The sequence below is a fragment of the Cygnus olor genome, chromosome 2 (genome assembly GCF_009769625.2).
Source record: "Cygnus olor isolate bCygOlo1 chromosome 2, bCygOlo1.pri.v2, whole genome shotgun sequence".
Classification (NCBI taxonomy): Eukaryota; Metazoa; Chordata; class Aves; order Anseriformes; family Anatidae; genus Cygnus; species Cygnus olor.
The window spans coordinates 90,326,694-90,351,959 of record NC_049170.1 but is presented as its reverse complement, the minus strand read 5'-3'; the positions used below and the strand labels follow the sequence as shown (position 1 = coordinate 90,351,959).

The following is a 25,266-nucleotide window of genomic DNA, read 5'->3' as shown; positions in this document are numbered from 1 at the left end:
AGCATCAGATACACAAGGTCTCATGAAAGAGTGAAGTACCATCCCTCCACTGCATTTAGTTCCTCCAGTATAGGATCGATGCCTTGCCTCTGTGTATACTGCCATACTCCTTCAAATCATGGAAAACTGCAGCCATCATCACGCCCGTGCTGACTCATTTCTATAGGCGAAGAGCCAAAAATTTGTGGGCTATCCATTTGGTATGTCTCGTGAAGATTACATTCCCCTTCTTCGTCTTCAAGTAGACAAAAATCTTGTGAGTTCTCTAGGTCTCAGAGCAATGCCCTGAGGGCAACTTAAAATGTTTCTGGGCCAACTGAGTCACTGGGTGGAAAGCAGACCCATCCCATCGAAGCTGTAAATCACACTAGGGAGGGTTTGGAAGCTCACCTTTGCTGGGTTATTTTTAAACTACCACTGGAAAATACCCAGCCAAGCAAAGTGAGAAAAATCATCGAACAGAAAGAACACATGAAATGAATGGTGCTGAGTTATACTCAGAGCCCTTCAAACTGCATTTTTTTTCTCCCTGATACAGAGGCCACCCGAAGGCATTGGAAACATGGGTGCCTGTACTCCAGAGCTCAAGGGTGATGTGACAGCACACAGAATGTATCACAGATTTCAGAGAATTTAGACAAAACAGCCCTTTTGTATGTGCTCAATAATCTTTCCTTTTATTTTTCCTAACTGATACATTTTAAATGAGATTTGAACACTTTGGATATAGCATGTTCTTATTGTCCTTGCATTCTCTTAAAACAAGTTAAAATTCAACCTGCTATATGAAATGAAACTTCATTGGTGCAAAAATGTTAATTAAAAAAAAATACAGAAAGACAATGTAATGGACTACTGATGTCTGACCTCACTTGCAGGCATTTTCTCCAATATTTATATTCTGTCAAAGCAAATCTGTTTTTCTTCTTTATGGGGAAGAACTTAAAAGTTAAACATTGCAGTTCAAAAAGCCCCCAATGACAGAGGGACACTACTATTGATGAATGAAATTGTCTCAGACTGCACAGCAGTGATGTTCTGCTGGTGAACACTTCCAAAAAACTTCTCCAGTTGACTTGGTGTGTTCCATCACAACTTGAAACTGCTGGAGAGCTCACTTAATTTGTTTCAAGACTTGCTGATGAGCATACTTGCTGCAAAAAGTGGTAATCAGCTGAGATCTGTGTATGATGCTTATGTGCTCAGATGCATTTCATTTTAGAAAATGCCTTAAAGTAATTTGTAATTGTGTTTAGAAGGACAAAGAATGACCATTAAATGTTTTTTACTCTTAGAGATGTCAAAATCATATTTTAATATAGTTACTTTAGCCACAACAGATATGCTGGCAGAAGAGACTTCCATCTGCAAAAAAAAAATCGCCTTTTGGTGTATGATGAGTTTATGAAAAAAAAAAAAAAGCATCACGACAATTGCTGAGAAGGCCGCTCTCATAGTCTGATAATATAATTCCAGTTCCTGACAATTCTGAAAGTATCTCTATATAGCAACCTCTAGAGGGCCATTAAAGCAGTATTGAAGCAATCTGGATGATTTTTCATCTACTATTTATTCGGTAATGTGCATATTTTCCAGGTAAAAACAAGAGATCCCTCCAGGGTGTAATTACTAGTGGAAGCAGAGATGAAGCTACCGAAAGGCAAAGGTCTTTAGACAAGTATTCCTTGAAAAATGTGTTTTCATAAGCACATAGCTCCCAGACTAGCCCAGAGTTTCTAAACTATTTAATTGAATGTAAAAAAAAAAAAAGAGGAATAAAAGAAAAAAGGCTCAGTCCCTTTAAATATGCTATCTAAATAAAACAAAAACAATGTCTTAATGACAAATGCTGCTAAGCTTTATAATTTACTAACAGATGTTTAGAAAGACTGGCAAAGAAAACTTGGCCCTGAAACACTAAAAAACACTGGGAGTGGGTCAGACCCATTTCCATCAGCCTGTAGTGGCAGTTTTCCAATGCTTGTTATCCCACTTTCTTCCCTTTATCCTCAGTTGCCTTTTCTGACCCTCCAGAAAGCTTGGGACCCACTGGGTGAGAAACACAGGCTTATTCAATTTATAACTACACTAAATTTGGGCAAATTTCTGAGGCAAATCAAGTAAACTTATTTCCCACACAAATAGATAAAAGACAGATCATCAATCACTCTTATGCATTCCAGTCCCACTGCTCCTTATTTATTGCTGTGCTTACAGCTGGACTTGATTTTCCTCTTTAATAACACAACAGCTTACTTATAGAGTTCTTTTTGAATGAAAGTGTTCTGTGCATGCATCGTTAGTGTAAATACACAACATCTACACAATATACGAAGTGGAAACAACCAAAGGGAAGGATGGATGCAGCATATACAGACCTCTCTTCTCTTGCTTGTCTTAGTTCTTCTCTTTTGTCTAAATAATCACGGCTAAAAAGAGAATTGCAGTAAGTTGCAGAGGAAACCAAAAGAATAAAGTAAGTAGCAGAAGTATGTGTACAGTAGGAGAAACCAAGAGCAGCACAAGAAACCTTATCAGAAACAATGAAGGCTGTTTTCAACAAAAGTTATTAGACTTTGTCCTCTGAAAAAATGCTGAAAAGTAGCTATGTACACGTTACCCCACATGTATGTGTACACCTGTTACAGTTTGGATAGTCATTAGAAGTAATAAAAAAGTTTTAAAAAAATAATAATAACTTGAAGCACATTTTGAAACTTGATACCTGGAATTAGACAAAAGGAATTGGTCTCTTTCTTAAGAAGCAAGCCCATTAGTGGCTGTTAAACAATTATTCACTAGCTCCAGCTTGAATGCCCTGAAACAACGATTGCTGGTATCTGGGATGTTATATCAAGGCAAGGAGCAGACTCCTTGCCCTGTTTCTAATACACCTTTCCTAATTGTATGTTAGTTGCCACAACTAGAAACAGAAAAGCAGACTGTCTGGGCCTTTGGCATTAACAAGTAGGATAATCTTCTTTTAAAGTGCATTCAAGATCATCTGACAGGTGAAATCCTTTAACTTCTCTGTTTTTCACCCTGAGTTCTAGACACAAACCTCCTTTTATTTCAGCTGTCCCTTTCTCAGCCCCTCAAGTAACTTGTATATTTAACTTCTGCCAAGTCAACTTTGCAGGATGCCTGGGCACTGTAACCTCAGGTAGGCCTGTCACATCCACAGATGAAAAATTCCTCAGCAAGAAAATTTAACTCAGAGAACAGCAGAACTCAATGAACATCCAGCCTGCCACAATAACACAGCAAAATAGTTCTGTACCATATATTTTAATATTTAGCTGAATCTGCTGGATACAATGGCTGAGAATGTTAGATTCTTCCCCATTGTAACCTATGAGTACCAGAAAGATTTTCAGAACCATTCCATTTCTAAAGAAAACACTGTTTTTTTCTCTTCGTATTGTGTCATAAAATGAATTACCTGCCATCTATAATGCCAACAGCTATCAAACACCTGTTTGCAGCTGCCCTTCAGAAGTCAGCATTAACATGGAACACACGTTATTGTTTCAGACCATCTCCATATTCTTTTGAATCACTGAACTAGTTATACTTTGAAGATATTTTCAGAGTATTCTTTGCATTTAAAATAACTATGGGAATAATGCCTAAGTAAAACAAATGAACAAACAAACAAACAAATAAAATTAACTAGGAATTTTTCAGCAGGAAAACATGGAAATTACTTGTATCCTCTGACTACTTCCACCTCTCCCTACAGCTGAAGCATAACCCTCTCTTTTTAGGTCATATTGTTTTACATATGGAATAGGAACAATAGTCCTACTGAGAAAAAATATTGATTTTGTAAAGCTTTCCTTTTGCTAGCAGTAGCTTTTAAAGCATTTTAACACCTCTCCTAAAAACAAGCTCTTTCACAACTGGTGATGCTCCCCTCTAAATTATTCTCAATTTGTCAATAATGGTGCCAGAATCTAGTGCAACGTTGTCAAGGCAGAGTTGGAAAGAATGAGACAACACATGAGTCATGATGGTAAATCCAGTACTGCTCACGAGTTTAAAGGCTGTGAATTGGAAGTGCTATTTTTAATCAAAAATACATCTTCAGGGGTTGGGTTTCCAGCCAGACTGATGATACGATAATGAAATCCCAAGAACTCTTACAAAACTGTCCACGACTGTTTGCTGTGGCTTTGTCCTCCGCCTTCCATACTGTTTAATCAACTGTGGGATGCCATCTGAAAAGTTTGGTGGCTTTGGAGACCCTCCTCTACTCAAACACAAGCTATAACTTTTGGGTGACCAGGGAACTCAAATATGAAAGATGAAAACACCGGGTATTGAAAAATTGTTGTCTTAAATATGTAACAGTCATGACATTTAGTTAACCAGTTTCTGACTCTGAAGTAATGGGATGAAGATGTAAATTAAAAAAAAAAAAAAAAAAGTAGTTTTTGTGACTTTAAGGAAGCTCTTTCAGTGACAGAACAACTACTGTAGCCAATCCTTAGTGAAAAGTGTAGATCTGTTTTTCAAACAGGTCAAGCTGCCAAATGTCCTGGTGGCTTTTTTTGGCCTGGGAGTTTCCTTTCTGAAAGATCATGTTGGCTTTCCACGACAGCCTGCTGCAGCCTGATGATACTACTTAGAGGGAAAGTTTTTGGAAAACGCTTGAGGACTGAGACCTGATTGATTCCGTTTCAGGAGAACTTGGGAAGCTGTTGGCTGCCAAAGATCCTATTATGGTGCTCTTCCACCTTCCCTCCACCTCTCATTTTCTTCCAAACTAGCTATCTTCTGGAGCCAGTAGAATATCTCCTTCAACCAACCAACCAACCACTAGCAAGTTATTCCTCTTTCCAAATTCACTATGACACAAACCATTTCCACTTCTTACTAGAGATGATTACAGTGAAAACAAGCCTGCATACTAATAAACAAACTCACATGAAACCCAGTGCCATCTTTTCCCTAAATAGCAACTCTCAGGCAACAAAACATTTATCCTACCATTATTTAGATTACTGCATTATATCTTTTGACTGCTGAAAATATGCTTACTTTTCACTCCTAACTATGAAAAAAACAAAATTCTTTCTCAGTGCACACTCTTCATATGGTAGGCATGCCATTTCAGCAACAGGCACCTTATCTATCCTAAGCCCACTGCAGCCTTTGGTGATGCCTGTACTGAGATTTCCAGCCACAAATCTAACAGGAAGAGAGGACTTACTTCTTACTATACTCAGATATCTTGGGATCCTATGATATTGTCTTAGATGTGAAAATGTAGAGTCCTGTATTCAGATGGGGTCTTTATCTGGCCACAGATTGAGCAATAATTTTGATAATTATTTTCTGTCACTTGCTGTTTCCAGGAAGGAGAGGTACATGCTCAAAAAAGCTGGAATAAGTATACCCCAAGACAGCAAAATGCTTTTACTTTGCAAAACATGAAAGCAAAAAGATGTCTCAGTGCTGTCCCTTCCTCCCTTCTTGATAAATTCCTCCCACTGTTTCACCTTCAAACCTATGCCTCACTGAGATTGTACCTTGAGAATCATAGAATCATTAAGGTTGGAAAAGACCTCAAAGAAGGAGCATATTAGCTAACAAACTTGGCCTGTGTGGATATCCAGCCTGAATAATTGGCAAATATATAACTGTCTTAAATAATGTGCTAGTTTATTAATGACAAAATTCACTGGAATGTGTTTAATATATCAGTTCTTAAGATACTCATATCGAGAAAGGTATCTAAAGATATCCATGAACTATTCAGCAATTCAATTATTTTGCAATTAAATATCTCAATGATTTATGGACCCATCACATTAAGATGACAGAGCGATAGTGAATATGGTTCCTACTTGAATTTGTTTCTTTCTTCACGTTCTATTCGTTGCAACCTTTCTTCTCTTTCTTGACGTCGCCTTTCTCTTTCTGCTGCCAAGGACTCCTGGTGCTGCCGAAAAGATGATGTAAGGAGACCACCCAAAGCTGGCCTGCAGAAAAAGGAGATCATATTTCTCACTTTTATTGATTATACTGGCAAAATGTTAGTAGCTATCATTCAGCAAGTAACATAATCCCAACTAAGAGAATGACATGACACATTTATGTTTCAAACCACTAAGTATCTTCTTGTTAAATTGATTTTAGATACTATGATGAGCTTAAGAATCACAGATAGGGTAGGTTTCATATATTGCCAAGTTTATGAAGTACAAATAAAAAAGTACCTGTGAGAATTCTTCAGCATATTTCAAATTGCAATATTTCCAGATTTTTTTTCTCTCTTTTTTTAACTTTTTAATCCTGTTAATGGAAAAACTGAAACCTATAATGGATTTTTGAAGTTCAGAAGAAAAAAAAAAAGCCTGAAATACTTTACAAGTACTTCCCAAACGTCTTATGCAATGATGTCAAAAACAGGTGTGTCATAAACACCTGAGAGTCCTGTACACAGAAAAACAAAAGTAGAAGAAGATCTTAGAACCTCCCTTCAGCACTGAATGCTCTCTTAAGTAGGGGTTTATTTTTCCTTTACATGTTACCAAATTCTGTTATCATAATTTCCTTGCTGCCTGTGATGCAAAGGCAAAATGAATCATGTGTAGGAACATGTAAATGGAATACACAGGAACAGCACAGCTAGCTATAACAATCATTAAGTGTAATCAAAATAGCTATTAAAAAATCAGATGAAATGGGGCTGGAGGAGAATAGATTACCCATTTTCCTTTCCTTGCCCAAGGCAGGATGTAGTCTTTTCAAACCATTCCTGAAAACTTTTTGTCTGACCTGCCTCAGAAGCTCTTGATGATGAAGCTCCATTTCAGTGCTTAACTATTTTTTTTTTTTGACGTTTAGCCCACTTTGTTCTTCTGTCCACAGTGAACAGAAAGAACAAGCTGCTTTATGGCTAAGCAGGAATTAGTCCAAAAGGGGACTTTCTTTGCAGTCCTCTTACCATAACTAAGAACTAGATGCTCCACAGTAGGTTACTGTAATGAAGACGTCTAAGTGTCACCACTAGCAATGCATAAGTTTTTTAAGATGCATGAGATATACCAACGAAACACCCAGCCAAAAAAGTGGGACTTTTTCATCAGAAATCGCAGCCTCTACAGTAGATTTCTCAGATATGAAACTGATTTCTCCTTTGAGATGAAACAGCTCCAAGCAGTAAATGCACTTTTAAAAGCTACATTTATAAATGCTTATAGTTTCGTCTTGACACAGATCATTATTATTATATTTTACTGAAACTACTACTTTGGCTAGGAGAGTGGCTCCTCTTACACATCTTTTCCCCAAAGTGGTGGTACTGGTACCACCGACCTTTCACATGGCATGAGAGTTGCCTCAGAGTTAATGTGTGTGTCTGTCTGTTTCTCAGACAGGAAATATCTATATTATACAGGGTAGCTTTATACAGATGTAAATGTATCCACGCTGATTGAATTAGACTGATAAAATCAAAAAGACATAGCTCATGTAGAGCGGTTTCTGTGCATTGTTGTAACATGAGTTTTGCTATGAAAGGATTAATGAAAGAAATAGTTATTGCCTTTTTTTTTTAAAGAGACTGAACCCTGCATAAAGGATGTGTCTCAAACCAGCAATGGAAATCTGAATAAATTTTCATTATTATTAAAGACTCAAACCCTTTCCCTTTTTTATTTACATTCCCATGAGTGCATAACGTAGGCATTTTGTGTAATGTCACCAGTTCACCAGTGAAAATAGGTGTAGGAGAAAACAAAAATATTAATGCAAAATGATCTTCGGAGTGTCTACGTCTGTGTAAGCAGCAATGTCACAGAACATTGCCATTTCAGCCCTACTGGAAGCAGGGCAGTATGAATATAATTTCAATAAATTCCATAAATTGAATTTCAATATGTTATATCCCACCCGCATAAACATTACATAAGATGGTATAAAACTTGATATTCTGTAAGCCTCCTTTCTGGCACTCCTCCAGAGCTACAGTATCAATGCTGGATCACACTCAAAACCATAAAAATCTCCAATATTCCTCTGCACTAAGAAAAAGGGGGGGAAAAAAAACCCAACCCCTGACAGTCAAGTACGTGTGGTGAATTTTTTCCTTAAGCATAGTTTAAATTGATTTTAACTTTTGACCTTTTAATACATGCTGCAAGAGAAAACTCTCAGCAGAAAGAGTGGCACCACTGTACTGAGGTTAAAAAATCAGAGATCCATCCCTGTGGTAGTGTGAACAACCATAGCAATCATCAGAAAATGAGCTAGGATGTGGAAAATGGGACAGTGTCTCCACTTGAAACCATTTGGAAATAAACTGGAAGAGATGGTGAAAAGAGGGTTCCTACCAAGTCTATGCTATTTGTTCCATGTATTTAACTTGCTGTTCCATCCCATTTAGCTTCATTAAGTCTGCAATTTCCATTTAGAGTCAAAGGAAGTTTTGACTTGATAAAACCTGAAGGAAAATTTAAGGAAAGGATGGAGTGATGCTGAGAGACTCACGGTGTGATTGTAGTCTGCACAACGTCTAGCAGGTTGGAAACCTTGAGCTCTGACTAAGCTCTTTGGGGCTCTACAGTGAATACAAATTCTTATCCAAGGGATTACAGGGAAATTGTAGGGAGATGTGCAGCTCAGTCGTGCATATGGGATTCTAACCTGACCCTAGTAGTAAAATGTCTCTACGTGCCAAAACACCTTGTTTGGATGTTTGATCTAGAGCAGTTTGGCTAGCACTGTTCACTTGGTTAACATTTGCAGATGTATGAACAGCAGCTTCGCAATCTAAATAAAAGATCCACAGGCATATAGTCAGAAAAAAAAAAATCTAAGAAACTGCTGAACATCCATATGCCCTATTAGTTTGCCACCTCTTGGAAACTAATCAAACCAATAGTAACTAGCCAAAACTTGTTACTTCCCAGTGGTTATTTAAGGACCCCATACTTGAGCTGAGTTGCAAGCTAGACTGTAGTGCACACACACACATATTTGAATCAATTCACTTCTCAAATGCAGTCACTTCCGGACTGCCATATTACAATGAATCATTGAATCATTTAGGTTGGAAAAGACCTCTAAGATTGTGAAGTCCAACCCTTAACCTAGCACTGCCAAGCTGACCATTAAACCATGTCACTAAGCTCTACTTTTACATTTACATCTTCATCTACATTGAAGACCTCCAGGGATGGTGACTCAACCACTTCCCTGGGCAGCCTGCTCCAATACTTCACAACCCTTTCAGTGAAGAGATTTATCCTAATAACCAACCTAAACCTCCCCTGGGACAACTTAAGGACATTTGCTCTTGTCTTATCACTTGGTGCTTGGGAGAAGAGACCAATCCCCACCTTCCTATAGCCTCCTTCTATGTAATTGTAGAGCACTTTAAAGAAGGATAGAGCGAGGTGGGGATAGCTAGTTCACTCATTTTGTGGCATTGACTTCTTAAAGCACAAATACTCAGGGTTTGGGTTTCCAGTCACATTTAGAAAGCACCAGGCAATGAAACAGCACTGATAGAGCTGGGTTAGTGCTTGCTTCGTGGTTAGATCCTGCCCAGCCCACTCAACCAGACCCCCTTCCCCTCCTGGAAGACCACACCTCACATCAAATGCTGAGATTTGCCTTATGAAATTTAGTAAGCTCACAGCTTCACTGCTGCTATCAAACACTGTAACCAAATTGGTATTCAGATGCATCAAACCTCTTTTTAATGTAAACTGCAACTGCAAATGAACACATTTTAATATTCAATATGTTCTATCCTTCTTTTTTTACATGTGCATAAACTAAAACTGGAGAAAACAGGTGTTACTTTCACGTTGTGTATGGGTGTATAACAGCCAGAAGGGAAGGCAAGTGGTAAGATGTACTACTCAAACATTCTAAACAATTTGGAAACAGATTTGTCTACGTCTGGTTGGTCTGTAAAATATTTTTCTTTGTCTATCTCTGTGGTAATAATGCTTAAAGTAAATGTTCTCTTTCACTGAACTCATAGTCGAGTTGCAAATGGAGGTGAGATTGGCCAAACCAGCTGGCAGGAATGCTTGGCGAAGCCTTTAGATAATTTTGGTGGTCTGATGCTTTTCAAAGGGTGATGAGACCTCCGGACCTCAGGAATGCTCAAGTCTTACTGCTTTAGGCTGCATTTTAAAAATGGGTAAGTAAGAAAAAGTTTTAAAAAAATGAAAATAAGAATCTGGCACTGAATGAAAGGTGGTAAGAGATTTTAAAAGAAAAGAATATGTGAATGCTCAATGAAAGCATAACAGTGATCACTCACAAAACTAGCTTATAGCTACTATATGCCAGCATTTTAATGTTGGTGTCTTATGTTACGGAATGGTAATATCAAACATTTGTACAATTCCAAAAACATAATCCAGAAGGATTCTTGCTCTGACAACTATTTTTAGTCTTGAAGAGAATACAAGGCTATTAAGAATGGACTGTTAATATAAAAATACCAAGAAAAGCTTTGTTCTGCCTGCTGTTAAAATCAGCAAAAGCTAAACAAGATAAGCTATTACATTCTCGTTCCAGAAAGAAAACACACAGCAAGAATATGTCCAAGTCTAGGGATTTGTGATTATAGGTCTGTACCATACCATTATGACCTTGGAAGGAGACAGGAAAGAGCAAAGAAGTAAAAAAAAATAATAATAAAAAAATAAAGAGGTGACAAAATATACACAGGGCTGAGGATACAAAATAAAATAAAAACATTGTCTGCAGGCCAAAACACTTGTGAAGAAAAATTCAGCTCACCTGACCTACTGCATTTGACACAATGAAATAGTAATCATGATAATAAAAAGCTCTGTGAGACAAGATATCTGACAGTTTTCTGACAATATGTTGCAAGAGTGAATAAGGGACCTGAATTATTATAATCTTGTTGAAAAACAAAGAAAGTATGTCTGTCTTATTCTAAGCCACTTTGTAACAGGAAATTTTCATTTATCAGCTTTAAATGTTCTTCATTAGATTTTGAAAGATCTTCTTTTGTGGCTGCATTTTCCTCTGTTAGTTGAATTTTTAAAATTTGCTAAATGGAAGTGGATATCTATAGCAAGAATACAAAATACAAAAGCTTACTTTAGGAGCTAAAATAAAAGAACAGTTGACATATGAGAGGAAATCCCTTTAGGTCATGAAGTTAATATTCAGAACTTTCCTTAATATAACAAGGGTCAGAATCATTAATAATCTTAATAAGCAAGCACTAATTACTCATTTTTTTCCCAATGTGCTCCTGCTCCAGCAGTCATGGGAAGGTTTCAAAGAGGGAACAACAGTCAGCAGCTTCCAGTCTAAGACAGGCCTCAAGTAACTCTAAATGTCTCTTGGCTTTAACCAAATAAATCCGCTTTCCAGCTTACAAAGAGACAAAAGAGGAGGCAAAGCTGCCAAGAGCCATATTGGTTTTCACAGTTAAAGAAACTCTCCTTGTGTTATGTCTCTCTATATGACACGGCAAATTCAAAACTGTGTTGATACAGGATTTTGCAAACAGACTAAACATTACTTGAGGAATCTTTATGAAACTTCTCTCAAAAATAAACAAAAATTTGAAAGAAAAAACTACTGGCTAAGGCTTCCTTTGAGGAAGAAACTTGAGAATGACCAAGAGAAGAACTGATTAACGCTGGACTTTAAAATGTCCTGAAAGGCTCCATAAAATGCAGCTATAACAGGGCATAGCTGCACAGAGCCAGGGCAATGGACCAGGACTTTATAGACACGCACTATGTGCAGACTGACATCTACAGTTTTTAAATTGTGCTTCTGTCTTTGTCTGACACAGAGGCCAACCTGCAGCTTCTGAGCGTTCTTCAGGTCACAAATCACCTGGAAGTGGCTTGCAGAGCCCTCCCTTAGATAGAGGCTAACATCAATGTCCCCTAAATATCAGCATTGCAGGTATCTCAGGTGACATTGTCCTCCACATGTGCTGTGCGTTCAGTTGGTAACACTTAAATTTTATTCTGAAGCTGCAAACTGTCTCATGCTTTCTGTTTAAACCTATGCTGCTGCCATACGATGAAGCATCCAAAGCTGCAATCAAGAATACTGCTTACGCAGTAGTTCAATGAGCAACCCGGCCAGTGTAAGCCACTGCCGCTTCCCAAATTGTAAATCGTCCAGTAATTCCCAAGGTCGCTTTTCCTAGTAAAATCTCAGCAATAAACTTGAGGCTTTTGCTCTGGGCCACTATTATCAACTACCAAGCTATCCCCTCCTCATTATGTTATTCAGAGTGAAAGATGGGCTTGGCATTTACCACAAGAAAAAATAGCCACAGCCACTGGTCTGACACAGTAGATGGTAGAAGCAGAAAGAAAAGAAAGCCAAGGAAAGGGGAACTCTTCTTGGGAGAGCAGCAGCTTTGTAGACTGTATAGTGGGCTTAGTTTCATAGGCTTCTTCCTTTTCTTCAGTGCTTAACAGCTGGAATAAGATAACTCCACAGTGCAGTTTAGTTAGTGACAGATGGCTAATCAAAAAAATACAAAAACCAAAAGATGAGACCCTGCCAAGAAACTTCATCCAGCAGCACTTCCCTGGTGAAGTCAGTTACAGGAAACTTTAATTTCAGTAAAAAAAAAAAAAAGAAAAAAGTTGCTTAGCATTCTCAAACTTTTTTTTTTTTTTTTTTTAGGAGATGCAAATTTGTAAAAGCACCAGATTACCAGAAAATCACTCTTTCAGGCATCTGGAGAGGAAACAACATTCAAAGGAAAAGCATTTATAGACTTTAGCTGAAATTCTTGCTTAGGCTTCCAGTATGGTATTTAAAGTATCCTTAAGATCAGTGGAGAAAGCTGACCTACAACCCAGTCATGCTAAGCACAGTACCTGTGTGCACCTGTTGTAGAAATAAACGCTTTAAGGATAAACTGGAAGGTACATTACCTCTAAAAGACATATTACGAACATTGAGTCGAACACTCAAAGTTCAAGGTTTATCACAGGAGTAGAAAATAACCTATTGCTGTAGATCATAAAGAAAGTAATACAGAGGGAATTTTAAGGTACGTGACAAATTTCTTCTTTCTTAAGTCTATTTTCTAATGGTCTGGAAAAATTGGAGAGTGCATTAAACTGGAATAATTTGCTAATGTCCTAACAGGTCCTTACCAAGCTTGGAGATTCGGAGGAACATCAGAGGAACCAGCCAGAAGTGGAGACTAAATTCACACTGACTGGTGAAGAGGATCCAGATTCCAAGCTGAACTTTCTGGCATTTGATCGAACAGATAAAGACAAGAAAATGGGAAATATCAGCTCCTGCTCCTAGCACGCAATACCCTGAGAACGAGGCTTTTTCAAGCTTGGCTAATTGCACAACTGTGTGGCTACCAAGCCCAGTGGGAACTGTCTCCTGGCAAATGCATCAGATGAAACCTACCTTGACAAACACAGCAGCAGGGAACAAAAGATATTTTTCTGGCAATGGAATGAATCAAAGCTGATGCCCAAGTTAGGCGCTTCTGCCACAGAAGTTAGACTCCTCCAGGGTCTCTTCTAACTATAGCCACAGTCAATAATAATGCATACGCTTCAACACCAGAAACACAGTCAGAGGAGTTATGAAGCTTTGCAAACAGGGCGTTTGCATCCCAGTTTTTATCCTAAATAGCAGATTTGTAGATTGATGCTGCAAGTTTTCAGTTTCAGTGACCGTATTAGATTCAGAGTCTGAGAAGGCAATCTTTGGCTAAACAAATATCCTAGATGGGAGCACAAGGCAGCAAAATACAGAAGAGCCTTGCAACAAACACCTTCTTCCCCTAGACAAGAAGGAAACTTGGAGGTACAGAAAAATGTTTTTCTCCCTGATGTGCTCCAGCAACGTCTGGCTATTCCCCTTTGTTAGCAAAATTTATGAGGCTATGAAATTGAGATTGATACTTTTTTCTTCCTTTGGGAATTGGGGAGAGAGTTAGCCGGTGATTTAAGTCATGAAAACTGGGAGCAGGATATTTATGGAGCAAAGCAGTCTGGCAGTTAGAAACAGGAGGACTGGGTTGTACTCGTATGCATTAGAAGCAACTTTCACAAGCAGAGAGATATAAGAGAACCAATAACCCCTTCTTCTTTCTTAATAAAGGGCTGAGCTGAAAGTGCCCTGCAATTTGCCCTCCTTCAGCAGGATTCCCATGGCTGCAATATGCACTTCAGAAACATGGCTCTCCACAGGGGACCCAGAGAAATGGGAGAGAACAGTATTGCAAGAAATTGGCAAAAGGCTGCAGCTGAATTTAGAAACCGAGAAACAGTCAAGTAAGCCTTTTCTTCCACTGTACAATCAAAAATATATACACTATGTGTATTTCAAAGAACAAAATCTAGTTACTTTTGCACTGAATTATACTGCTCTTTTTGATTCCGTACTGATCTTAGCCAAAGAGGGTTTTAAAAGTATGAATGTCAAAATGTCAACCACACTGCTTCTTTCCACCTAAGTTGTAGCTCTTGTTAACATAAGCAAAACCCAGCCAAGGTTTTGAAAGGCCTGTCAGGACAACTGAATGGCACATGAATCATTCTGCGGGGCACTGCTCTAAGTACTGCCTCTTCCTTCCTCCTCCTTTTCGAAGGTCAGATAAACAGTACCAGGAACTGCCTCTGAAGCTCTTCCCTACATGATGAAAGACAGGGATCTTTCTGCGGAGTCCTTGGATAGCTGCAATCCAAAGCTGAAAGCAGAAAACTCACCTTGGAGCTAACCATAGAGATGCATCTGCTTCTTATCAAGTCTTCCTCTCTCCCCACCTTACCCCCCATCTTTTAACTTTTGTTTGTTTGTTTGTTTGTTTGAATCCACATAGATTTTTGCCACCAGGAGGTAGGAAATAGTTTTTACATAATCTAGGGCAAACACCGTTGATAGAAAGCTGTGAAAACTTTCACAATATTTTCCACTTACTAATTAATACTGAGCATTGCATTATGCACTATACAGCCTACTCTCTGATGAGCAAATGCTACACCTGGATCTCTACGTGGCTATTTCTGCAACTCCTATGCTTCAGGACAATGAAACAGAAGCAGACTTCAGCCCTTCAGAATGGTCCTGTCATTAAAGCCTGCTGAACTCTACATCTGGATTGGCAGCACACTCAAAAATAACATAACTTGATGCAAAATGGCATCCGAACCTGCTGATTTCATTATTGTTCAAGAAAAAAGAAAGGGAACTATTCTGCCGGCAACATGCAGCTGTGGCATAGAGGCATTTTTCACACTTCTCAGAGAGTCATAAACAAAATGTGTCAGGCTGTAACACCCCTCAAATATAAGAATGTGGAAAGACTGATGAGATCAACTACCATGAATAGCAAGTTACAAATTTAAACAAGAGATTTTATCAGGTGAGCTGGAAAGTTGTAAATATAACCTGAAGGAAAGACAGAGATGCAACTCCAGCAACGTGTAAAAGAGATTTGTTGAAGGCAGAGTGTTTGCCAGTTTCAGTGAGAAGCAGAACAAAGTGCAATGGCTGGAAGATGCTGCTAGACAAGATTGCCTCCAAAACATGAAGTATTTTCCTAGCAGTGATGATAAATACTGGAATGCTTTCCAGAAGGAGTCACCCACTGTCACTTTAAAACCAATGAAGGTACGGGGTGCCTTCATTTAGCTTCTGTGAGACACATTACAGGTTGGAACAGATGATCACACAGCTCCCCTTTGGCCCGACTATCTATGAATCTGTGAATTTTACAGCTTCATCCTGTGGGGCCAAGGCATTTTGGCTCCAAGCCACCAACGCACTTATGCGCATGCCGAAACGAAAGCTTGCTTCCTTTACTGGATCGGGGCCAGTATGATCAACCTCTAGAAGAAGCCTAACTATCTTTAGCCATCTCGGTATTTGACCACTTTTGGGTTTCTTTTCTGCAGTAGCAACCAGAAGCTTTACAATGGCAGGGGTGTAGAAAGTTTGACATTCAGAAGCAGCAGGATACCTTTAATTCTTGCTTATCTTGAATCTATTTTGCCAGGGTAAAAGTGGGTAAAAATGCTGCTATGGAGTTTTTTTCTTATGGTTTCACTTGGCAATAATTTAATTCAGATAAGGAAAGACAAATCAAGACAAGTTATTTGTGGAAGATGAACAAATGAAAAACAATGCCTTTCTCCAGAGATAAACTTAATGCAATTACTCACTTGAAGAAAGGATTAAATCAATACCTCATGGTTAGAAATACATACATGCTGGAAGAGCCTAACTTGAACCATTCTGAATAATAGATTCAAAAGGATGTGAGGCAATAGGTAGGTTCAAACATATATACATACACACAAGCACATATACATGTATTTCTATACATATATATAAATATTCAAAAGTCATTAATAAAATGAGTTAGAATATAGACAAAGGATCTTGAAAAAACAGCCCTCAGTTCAAACACAGGGGTGGGAGATTTTTACGAACTAGAGGCCAATTTGGCAACAATTTGAAGCCCATCTGGCCTAATTGGAAATTAGTAGATTATCCTGACAGCATGTAAAATTAAAAACTTCTACCTTTCCTTCTTAATCTCACCATGATATCCTTTGAAGTTGTCACTTACTTTCAGCTTGTAACAGTCAGTTAATTTCTGGTGGTCCAAATCTCTTGCCAGAAACATTATCTTTTTCGTATGTCCATAACATTTTCCCATCTTTTTTTGTTTCCCCACAGTACATTCATTACACAACTCAAAACAGTATTTTGATTGTTCAAAATACTTTGTTGTTGTTGTTTTATTTTGCTGGTGGGTTTTAGTTATTTTTTTCTAAGTGAGAGGAGAACCAGTAGGTTAATACGAGTTACCTTTACTGACAGGAATAAACTTTTTGCCCCAGTGAAATATAGTGATATAGATCATGCATTTCCATCAAGGAAGGACAAAATTAAGGCCTAGGGAATTCTGAGCTAAGCACATTTATGTTATTTTATACTTGATTTAAGATGATAAAAGTGAAAATAGATCTGTGTGAATTGAATTTACAACGTAAATGAATAAAATGTGCTTTAATTACCTTTTTGGTACTTAGAACAACATATGTGAGACAACTCTGTTTTATTCATTTGAGTGGAAGAAGAAGAATTGGGATGAAAAAACATCCAGCCTTTAACAGTAACTGAGCAAATGACTTGACAATGAGTGGGAAATGACTGTGCTGAGCATTTTGTACATTCTCTTTCTAGTATTAGAAAAGATATGGCTATTTCAAATAGCCCTTCAGAACAGCTTATATTTATCTCCTTTGTCCTCTATATAATGTAACTGTGATAAAATGGTGGTTAAATTACAAACCTGTCAGATTTGGTCTCTTGAGGCGGTGAGAGAGTTGTCCCATAACGAGAAGTGGGTGTTGTGGGGGCACTCAGACCAGAGTAAGGTCGCGGAGAAGAGTAAGAGTTGCTGCCGTAGCTATTGTATCTGAAGAAGTGAGAAGGAAAGTAGGAGAAAGGGAGAGACAGAAAGAATCCGTCAGCAAGCAGACATGTAACAGTTGATCCTCTTGTTTAAGGGGTGGCAATGATACCATACCCCAGACTTTCTCAAATATCCACCTTCTGAAAATATTGCTCTAACCCCAGCTTCAAAATATGCAGCCTATCATTTCACTTTAATATAAACCATGTCATGGAAATACTTAATTCAAAGACTGAACTATTGTTATGGAAAATAATGAGAGATCAGAATGGTCCTCTAAAGTGACAACTCTGAGCAGAAATACTTAAATTACTGCTTAGTTACTCAGATTTATTAGCTGTTTTGGGAGCTGATACCCTGCCATTAGAAAAGGGACCCAGCAGTCCATATCAGCAGTAGTATTTCCTAGAGAAATTAAGGCAAACAGCAGCATTTTTAAGGCACGACCTGAACATGGACATACATGATTTGTGAATGTTTGCTTTATAAATGAAAAGCATCCACATCCTTCCCAATTAAAGCAGGTAGTATTTTCTTCCCCTCCCCCAACATAAGTCATAGCTTGTGTGCCATTTCTTACAATGCCTGTAAAAAATCATCACCATGGTTAAAATGACATGTCTCTGGAAGCATGGCTTTAAGAATTTCTATCAGCCATTCCCTCTATTTAAAACCAAACCAAACCAAACTAAACCAAACAACAACACAAAAAATGCTTGACTTCAATGTGAGCTTGCTGATCAAATTGAACAAATTGCTGAATCAAATGAACAAATTGCTTCCAGGGCTCTTGGAATGGCCACCTCCCCAGAGCCCCTTGTACCAGTGCTTTCATCCTGGCTCCTGTACTGAGCAGAAAGGGCAATTGTTGTGTTGCTTTTATGTGCCTTTAAACCACTGTATTTAAACAGCATATCCAGGAGATGTAGAGATTCCTGATTTGGAAAAATCATAACATTTTTTTTCACAAAAGTTACCACTTCCCCTCTTAGAAAGAATCTGATGCACTGTAGGTGAAGTATTTCAAAAGGACAACTCAAAATCAAAATTCAGTTCAGGAAAAAGGGCACCATCATTTTCTTTATCACAATTCCTAATGCAAAATACATCCTCTTCTACTGTATCCTTCCTGGGCTGCTTCTTCTTCCATGCACATCAGCGCTAAGTAATTTCTCCTCACTCAGCAATTTTATTTGAAAATACTGGTTGCTTTCCTTCAGCTCCATTTAACACACTCATCTAGTCATGCAAAATTTCAAAGCTTCAAGCTTCGTTCCTTAGGGTACAATAGTATTGCTGATTGCCAAGGCCCGTGTTAAAATCAAAATAAATTTCAGTTAGGGGGTTTTATAATGGAAGGGATTATGCTTCCTTTTTGCCACGGTCCAGTTTTACATTTTATAATACAACTTCCAGACACCATGCTGACTGTCCAAGAACTGAGGATTCATTTTGGGGAAAAAAAATGCTATCATGCATTTTTCTGAGCTACAAAAGGAATTTTGCTGAATGGGAAATAACTGCCTTCATGGCATTCCTGCCCTAGAAGAAAATGAACTAGAAAAGCAGTCCTGGTGGAGGGCTGCGTAGCTGGGCAGGACGTGCCCCCCCGATGGCACAGACCTAGCACAGGTCTCCTTTCCAGCATCCTCAGCTCACAAAACATTCTGCCTGAGCCCATACTGAGTGAGAAGGCAAAAGGCAGTTGCTCTGAGAGTATGTTCCTAACACTAACAGGAATCTCTGTTTCAATTCCACTCAACTGATAGCAGACCTTATTATTATGCTTACTTTTCTTCTCCTTTATTGACACAGTGCAGAATCCTTTTTCAGACTAAGGAATTTCAATTAGTCCAATGATAACTCTAATTAAAATGGAGAGAACACACCTTCCTTGGACTCTGGGCTACAAGTTTAAACAAAATTATGCTAGAGGGACTGACCTGCACGTAGCATCCCGCTACACCACATTTAGAGGGAGACAGAGAAGCTGGAATAATATCAAGCAAACCATGCACATGAGGGTAAGCCTGTGTCCTATTCATGGTGTTCCTCTTTCTACCTTTCCACCCGGTGGTGGCTATTACTTCCAGTTTCCCTTCTTGTTTCATGTACTACCACAGACTGCAATGGCTTTGTCCCAGGAGCCTCCACTCTGAAGAAACCCCAGATATTCAGACACCTACCTCTTCTATAAACACATTCCTGCCCAAATTAGGCAAGCTCTGCTCTTCTTTTTCTCCAAATAAACACAATACAATCCTCCCCCACATCACCCCTTTATCCTATGTGATAATGAGAAGCACAAGGATGATGAGGAAAAAAATAACTGCAGGAATACTATAGTTGCAGGAGCAGGAAGTATTTAGAAATTAAGTTACATATCCTCTCTAAAAAAGTATAATCCCAAAGGCAGAAGCAATCAGAGACCAATAAATGAGTGTGAGAGGCCTAAGGGAAAATGCATGTATGCAGGGATATGAAAACTCAGCGGAATCCTGGTGTTCAATTTGCAATTTAGGAAAGATATGTGAACTAAGGTACCTGTCAGTAGCTACATGGTTTTAAAGCTTTTCATCAAAATGAAAAAGCAACTTAAACACCCATGTATTAGAAAAGAAAGATAAAAAAATAAAAGGAACAAAGGATTCAAAATATTTGTTCAGAAGCAGAAATTCAGAAGGATTGCTGGAAAAAGGAAAAAAAATAAATATGCTCACAATATATGTGTACATTTTCAGCATTTAATTCAAAGAACACTGACCATTGGGAAAGACAGCTAAAAACTGTTACCTTCTCTTGAGGGTGATTCTCTAACATTGCTTTCAGTGCTACCTTTTGTCATTCTGTTTTATTGGAAACAGGCTGAGACAAAAAATGTTTTAGTGTTTGTTTTTAAATGGGTAGAATAGAGAAAAAGTCAAATTTAAAGTAAAAATTATGAGAAATGTATGAGCAACTGAACATGACCAGATGTTGTGGAAGGAAAACCGAGTGCTATATTCTCTTTACAGGGTTTAATCTACCTCTCTTATTACAAGCACAAGTTGAAATTGCACATGGCAGGGATATGCCATGTAATCTAGCAACAAATTCAGGATTTGGCAATTCAGTTTTTGAAGCCAGGATTTCATCCCTGAATTTCAAGCACTGATCTGATCTCTCTCAGTTTTACATCAGAAGAGCTCCATTAATTTCATGAAATCATGCCTACATATTACACTGTTGTAAATGAGAGCAAAATGATGCTCCTTTTTGTGATCTACCAAATCACATTATATATCTACTGCTGCATAGAGGAGGCCAGGATACTTACCAACTATAAACCTTGAAGAGGAGTTAGATGAAATGAAGGCAACAAAGGCAAGGGGAGAATATCAATCAAATCAAAACACAGGCTTACATGACTAAAACTAACACAGTATGTTCTGGAAATAATACAACACAGAGAGCACATTATTACCACTACAAAACTCTTGAAAGGCATCATTCATTTATCTAAAAATTCATATCATCTGTATAAAATCTACCTGTTTTCCCTCATCACCTCTGCTTCCTTTTCTTTCACAGATGCTGGAGACTCTTCAAAGTCATATGAGAAGAGGTGAAAAGGAGTATGTGGTACATAAGGTAATTTTTCTACCGTTGGAGATGCCTTTGGAGTAATGGATGATGATGATGAATTTTGGGAAGAGTTTAGCAAAGCTGCCGCAGGTGAAGATGGTGATGAAAGAAGAGAATTGTGATGAGAGACAGATGAATCAGGCACAGAAGAGGAGCTGCTAGAAGAACTCTTTGCTCTAGAGCACGGGAGAGGCTTCTCAGCTTGAGAAATGGCACTGGAGTTGGCTGAAGAATCACACCACTGTGAAAGGTTTTCCGTCATAGCCTCCTGTGCACCTGGGAACCCACTGCAGGAGGAAAACATTGTGGGAAGGGAAAGGGGAAAGGGGAAAGGGGGGAGGGGAGGGGAGGGGAGGGGAGGGGAGGGGAGGGGAGGGGAGGGGAGGGGAGGGGAGGGGAGGGAAGGGAAGGGAAGGGAAGGGAAGGGAAGGGAAGGGAAGGGAAGGGAAGGGAAGGGAAGGGAAGGGAAGGGAAGGGAAGGGAAGGGAAGGGAAGGGAAGGGAAGGGAAGGGAAGGGAAGGGAAGGGAAGGGAAGGGAAGGGAAGGGAAGGGAAGGGAAGGGAAGGGAAGGGAAGGGAAGGGAAGGGAAGGGAAGGGAAGGGAAGGGGAAAACAGAGGGAAGATAGATCAATGGATCATACCAAGAAAAAGTCTAGGAGAGTCAGGAAAAAAGAAACCTTCCCAATGGTAGACAATCATAATTTTTCTTAGAAGTAAGGAGATGCATCTTTGTATCCTAGCGGGATTCTTCTGGGGGTTGGAAATACTGAGATGTGGAAGCAACTCAGCTTAAAGGAAAGTACTTAGCCCACAGACTTCATAATAAATTTTCATAAACCTTTTCACAACCACGTTCTGAACAATTTTCAAGTACTTCAAGTTAGCTTGTAAACATTGTCAGAGCAGCACAAAGAAGTCTCAACACACCAGATGATATGTTACACTGAGTATAGATACTTCAAAATACAATCTGCATGACTGCCTCCTGAAGGCCAGGTATCTGATTATCATCCTCCCCAGTGAACCGATATTTTTTTTAACTAAAAACACAAAACCACTTTATTCATCAAAGATGAAAAATACAACAACAAAAAACACAAAAAAACCACATCAAATCAGCATTGTTCTGTCAAAATTAAGGTTTAGAATGATTTTAAAAGCAATGCCTTACCACACCAATTGTCTAGGAACAAAGCCACTAAATTTATCTGAGTGTCAGCATCCCATTCAATCTCAGTGTTAGAGACTTGCAACTGCGTGCAACAGAAAACACATCTGCTTTACTTTGGTGAAGGTAGGTGTTGGTGAGCAACAGAAGCAGCAAAGCAGGTGAAAAGCCATGGGATCTGCACTCCTGGATATCTGTTTTCACTAGCATCTCCAGCATAAACACTGTGCACGGGCTTTGGGCTGGATCACTCAGCAGGCGGAAGACTTCCTTCTTCCGAGACCACCTACATGCATACAAAGCATGGACCTTATCTGAAGAGTATGGGTTTGGCAAAGACTATGCAACAAAAATGTAATATAGGTTATATATGTTAGGGTATTATGAAATTAATCATCAGGAATATACCAGGTAATTGTCCTCACAACCGAAACACAGTGGGCAATCTGGAAACCTCCATCTATTTCAACAGCTGTGCATGACAGGAATCCCTGAAACTAGGCTATTCCTACCCTTCCTGACAGGATTTAAAACAAACGGCCAGGGTAAAGGTAATTTTTGTTATGCTACAGTGATGGTGAAAGAAAGTATTTAGAAAAATCATGGGAATATCACCCTGTTACCTCAAAGTGAGGTATTTTAAAACAACAATGCCCTATAAGCACATTACACCCTTTACATGGCTCCTGTGCTCTACATTTTTTCACAGTATTTTAGTATTTTCATGTGATTTACTAATAACTTGTGTCTTAGCTTTGACTTTTAAGAATAGGATTTGAGGAAATTATCACTTAATTTTGAAATTTCAGGCAGCCATTGGCTAGATTTGCAGACTGGAAGATATTAATAACAACAGTACAGTATTTTCTTTGGAATTTGCACATTAAACAGTTTCCTTTCTTCCTTCTGTGCTGTATAGTGTCTGCATGAATGTGGTTTATTTAAAAAAAAAAAAAAGTCCAATCTCATTTGCTGAGTTGCAAAGCCAAACAATTTAACCTAAATCAAATGGCTGTCTGGAAGAAAGAACATATTTTCATTCTTCCAGTTTATTAGGATAAAGTTGCCAGATGCCAAATCCATATATACCTCAGAATAAGTGGAAAATTTTACATGAGAATATTGTTTTGATAGGTGGTTTGTTTATACCCATATATACACAGATGGGCAAGTATGTATAAAATGACATATACTCTTCAGCTTTGCCTCTAAGTAGTTCTTTCCTATTAAAATACAAACAAAATTGATATAAATCATAGGCAGCATTCAAAAAAGTCAATCTTCTTCATATCAGCAGATACTGCTAATAAGGCTATATTGTGAAAATACGGATGAAAACCTAAGAAACCAAGCAATATCCTAACTCAGCAATGCACAGCAATGTTTCAGCATCACCCTAACTAAAAGATAAACCTAAGCAATGCTTAGAAATCATGCTGTCTGCTAAATCTTTTTATGATTTGTGACTGTTACTCATCTGGTACCAAACTGAGGGAGTGCAAACAGTTCTTAGTGCCTTGAGCTTACACAACTAAACATGTTCCCATTAGCGCACACAGCAACAAAGCTTTTGGATGAGAAAGGACTTCCTTGGGGTGGCTTTAAAAGGACAGATGGGAATGTGAGTGACAAGGTAGATGCTGATGCACATTGGGTGGTGAGTTAATGCCAGAGTGAGGAAAGGTGCGTGGACAACGCTGAATGCCGATACCTGGCTTTGACCTGCCTACTGGCCTCTTCCTCCCCCTCATCCTCAGTATTGGGCTCTGTGACTGGCTGTTCTTCGTCCTCTTCTTCACATTCCTCCTCCTCTCTGAGGTCACACCAAGGAAAGAAGCATGCAGTAGGATGGAAAGAGAGAAGGTGGAAGAGAAAATGACATGAGTCCCCAGAAAGAGAAATGCAATGAGGTTAGAAATGGAAAGACAACACCGAGAGGGAGAATTGGGGCACCAGAAAGCCACCTAACTTCCTGCTAAGTATGTGTTGGTGTAAGAGTAGCTACCAATACAGTAATTTTATCCTCTCTCCCATTTATGTTTTATCTTATTAATTTTAAAGTCCACAAAGATGTTTTTTTTTTTTTTTTCCTTGAGCTTGGCTTTACATTTGCTACCTACACAGACATTAATGGAAAACATTCATGAAAACACCATTGTTCAACCCATTTGTCATTAAGCCGTATCTGGCTTACAGTGCAAACTGTGTTGGCATTGGACAGCTGGCACTGGATGTCATATTTATTAAATTAACACAAGTAAAACATTCCGGTTAAGCAGCCAATAGCTCAACTAGAAAATAGAGCAGGATGAACCATTAAGTTAGAAATAACAGAGACCAAATCAGTTCGGGGCTATTTGCAAACAGAAATATTTCAGTTATTGGATGCCAGTACATGAATTATTTCAGTAAAAAATCATTAGTATAGCTGAAGCAGGCTTTGGTTCAGCAGTCAGTCTGGCAGAGGAGAATTTTAAGTCACGCATAAAGCCTCCATAACCTACAAACCACATAAGTAAAAATAAAACTGTATTACACAAAACAAAAAGGCTACATTTTCTGCCTCCTCTCCCTCTCATTATACCTATTCCTCCCCAAACCAACAGACTCATAGAAAATTTAGAAAATATTCTCTCTTTGAACTTCTCCTGCATTTGCAATTTATTCAGTTCTCTACTTGATTTAACGATGAATACCATTAGGTTATGTTCCATGCAAAAAATATAGCATATAAACAGTAATAAAGTTTGTAAGATACTTATATATTTCTTGCATTTTCCTGAAAGCTGGTTTTCTTTACTCTAGTTCTAAAGAGATTATTTGTGCATTTTTTCTTTCCACTTAGAATTAGCATGGTTCCATGTCATAAGAACAACGAATATTCACAATGTGAGATCATAAACTCATCATGATAATGCAAAGGGTCAATCCAAATTTTGTTGCATTTGTATGGAGTTAGTCTTACAATAATCTGTAAAATGGCAGCACTTGGAACTCTTTCCAAACACTTCTGCGGAAGATGCTTTTAAAC

At 38.5% G+C, this 25,266-nt stretch overlaps 1 protein-coding gene across 12 annotated transcripts in view; it reads right to left on the bottom strand.

Moving 5' to 3' along the window:
* FHOD3 (formin homology 2 domain containing 3) overlaps nucleotides 1–25,266 on the bottom strand; it is a 396,018-nt gene that overhangs the window by 75,402 nt on the left and 295,350 nt on the right. For 6 of the 12 annotated variants that reach the window (XM_040548937.1, XM_040548935.1, XM_040548932.1 and 3 more), the window contains 5 exons: nucleotides 23,947–24,048; nucleotides 20,974–21,354; nucleotides 17,321–17,446; nucleotides 5,853–5,987; nucleotides 2,379–2,429 (listed from right to left, as the gene is read on the bottom strand). In XM_040548937.1, the coding sequence (XP_040404871.1) occupies nucleotides 2,379–2,429; nucleotides 5,853–5,987; nucleotides 17,321–17,446; nucleotides 20,974–21,354; nucleotides 23,947–24,048 (795 nt within the window). The remainder of the gene's footprint in view (nucleotides 1–2,378; nucleotides 2,430–5,852; nucleotides 5,988–17,320; nucleotides 17,447–20,973; nucleotides 21,355–23,946; nucleotides 24,049–25,266) is intronic. The other 6 variants (XM_040548941.1, XM_040548942.1, XM_040548934.1 and 3 more) reach the window with 5 other exon arrangements.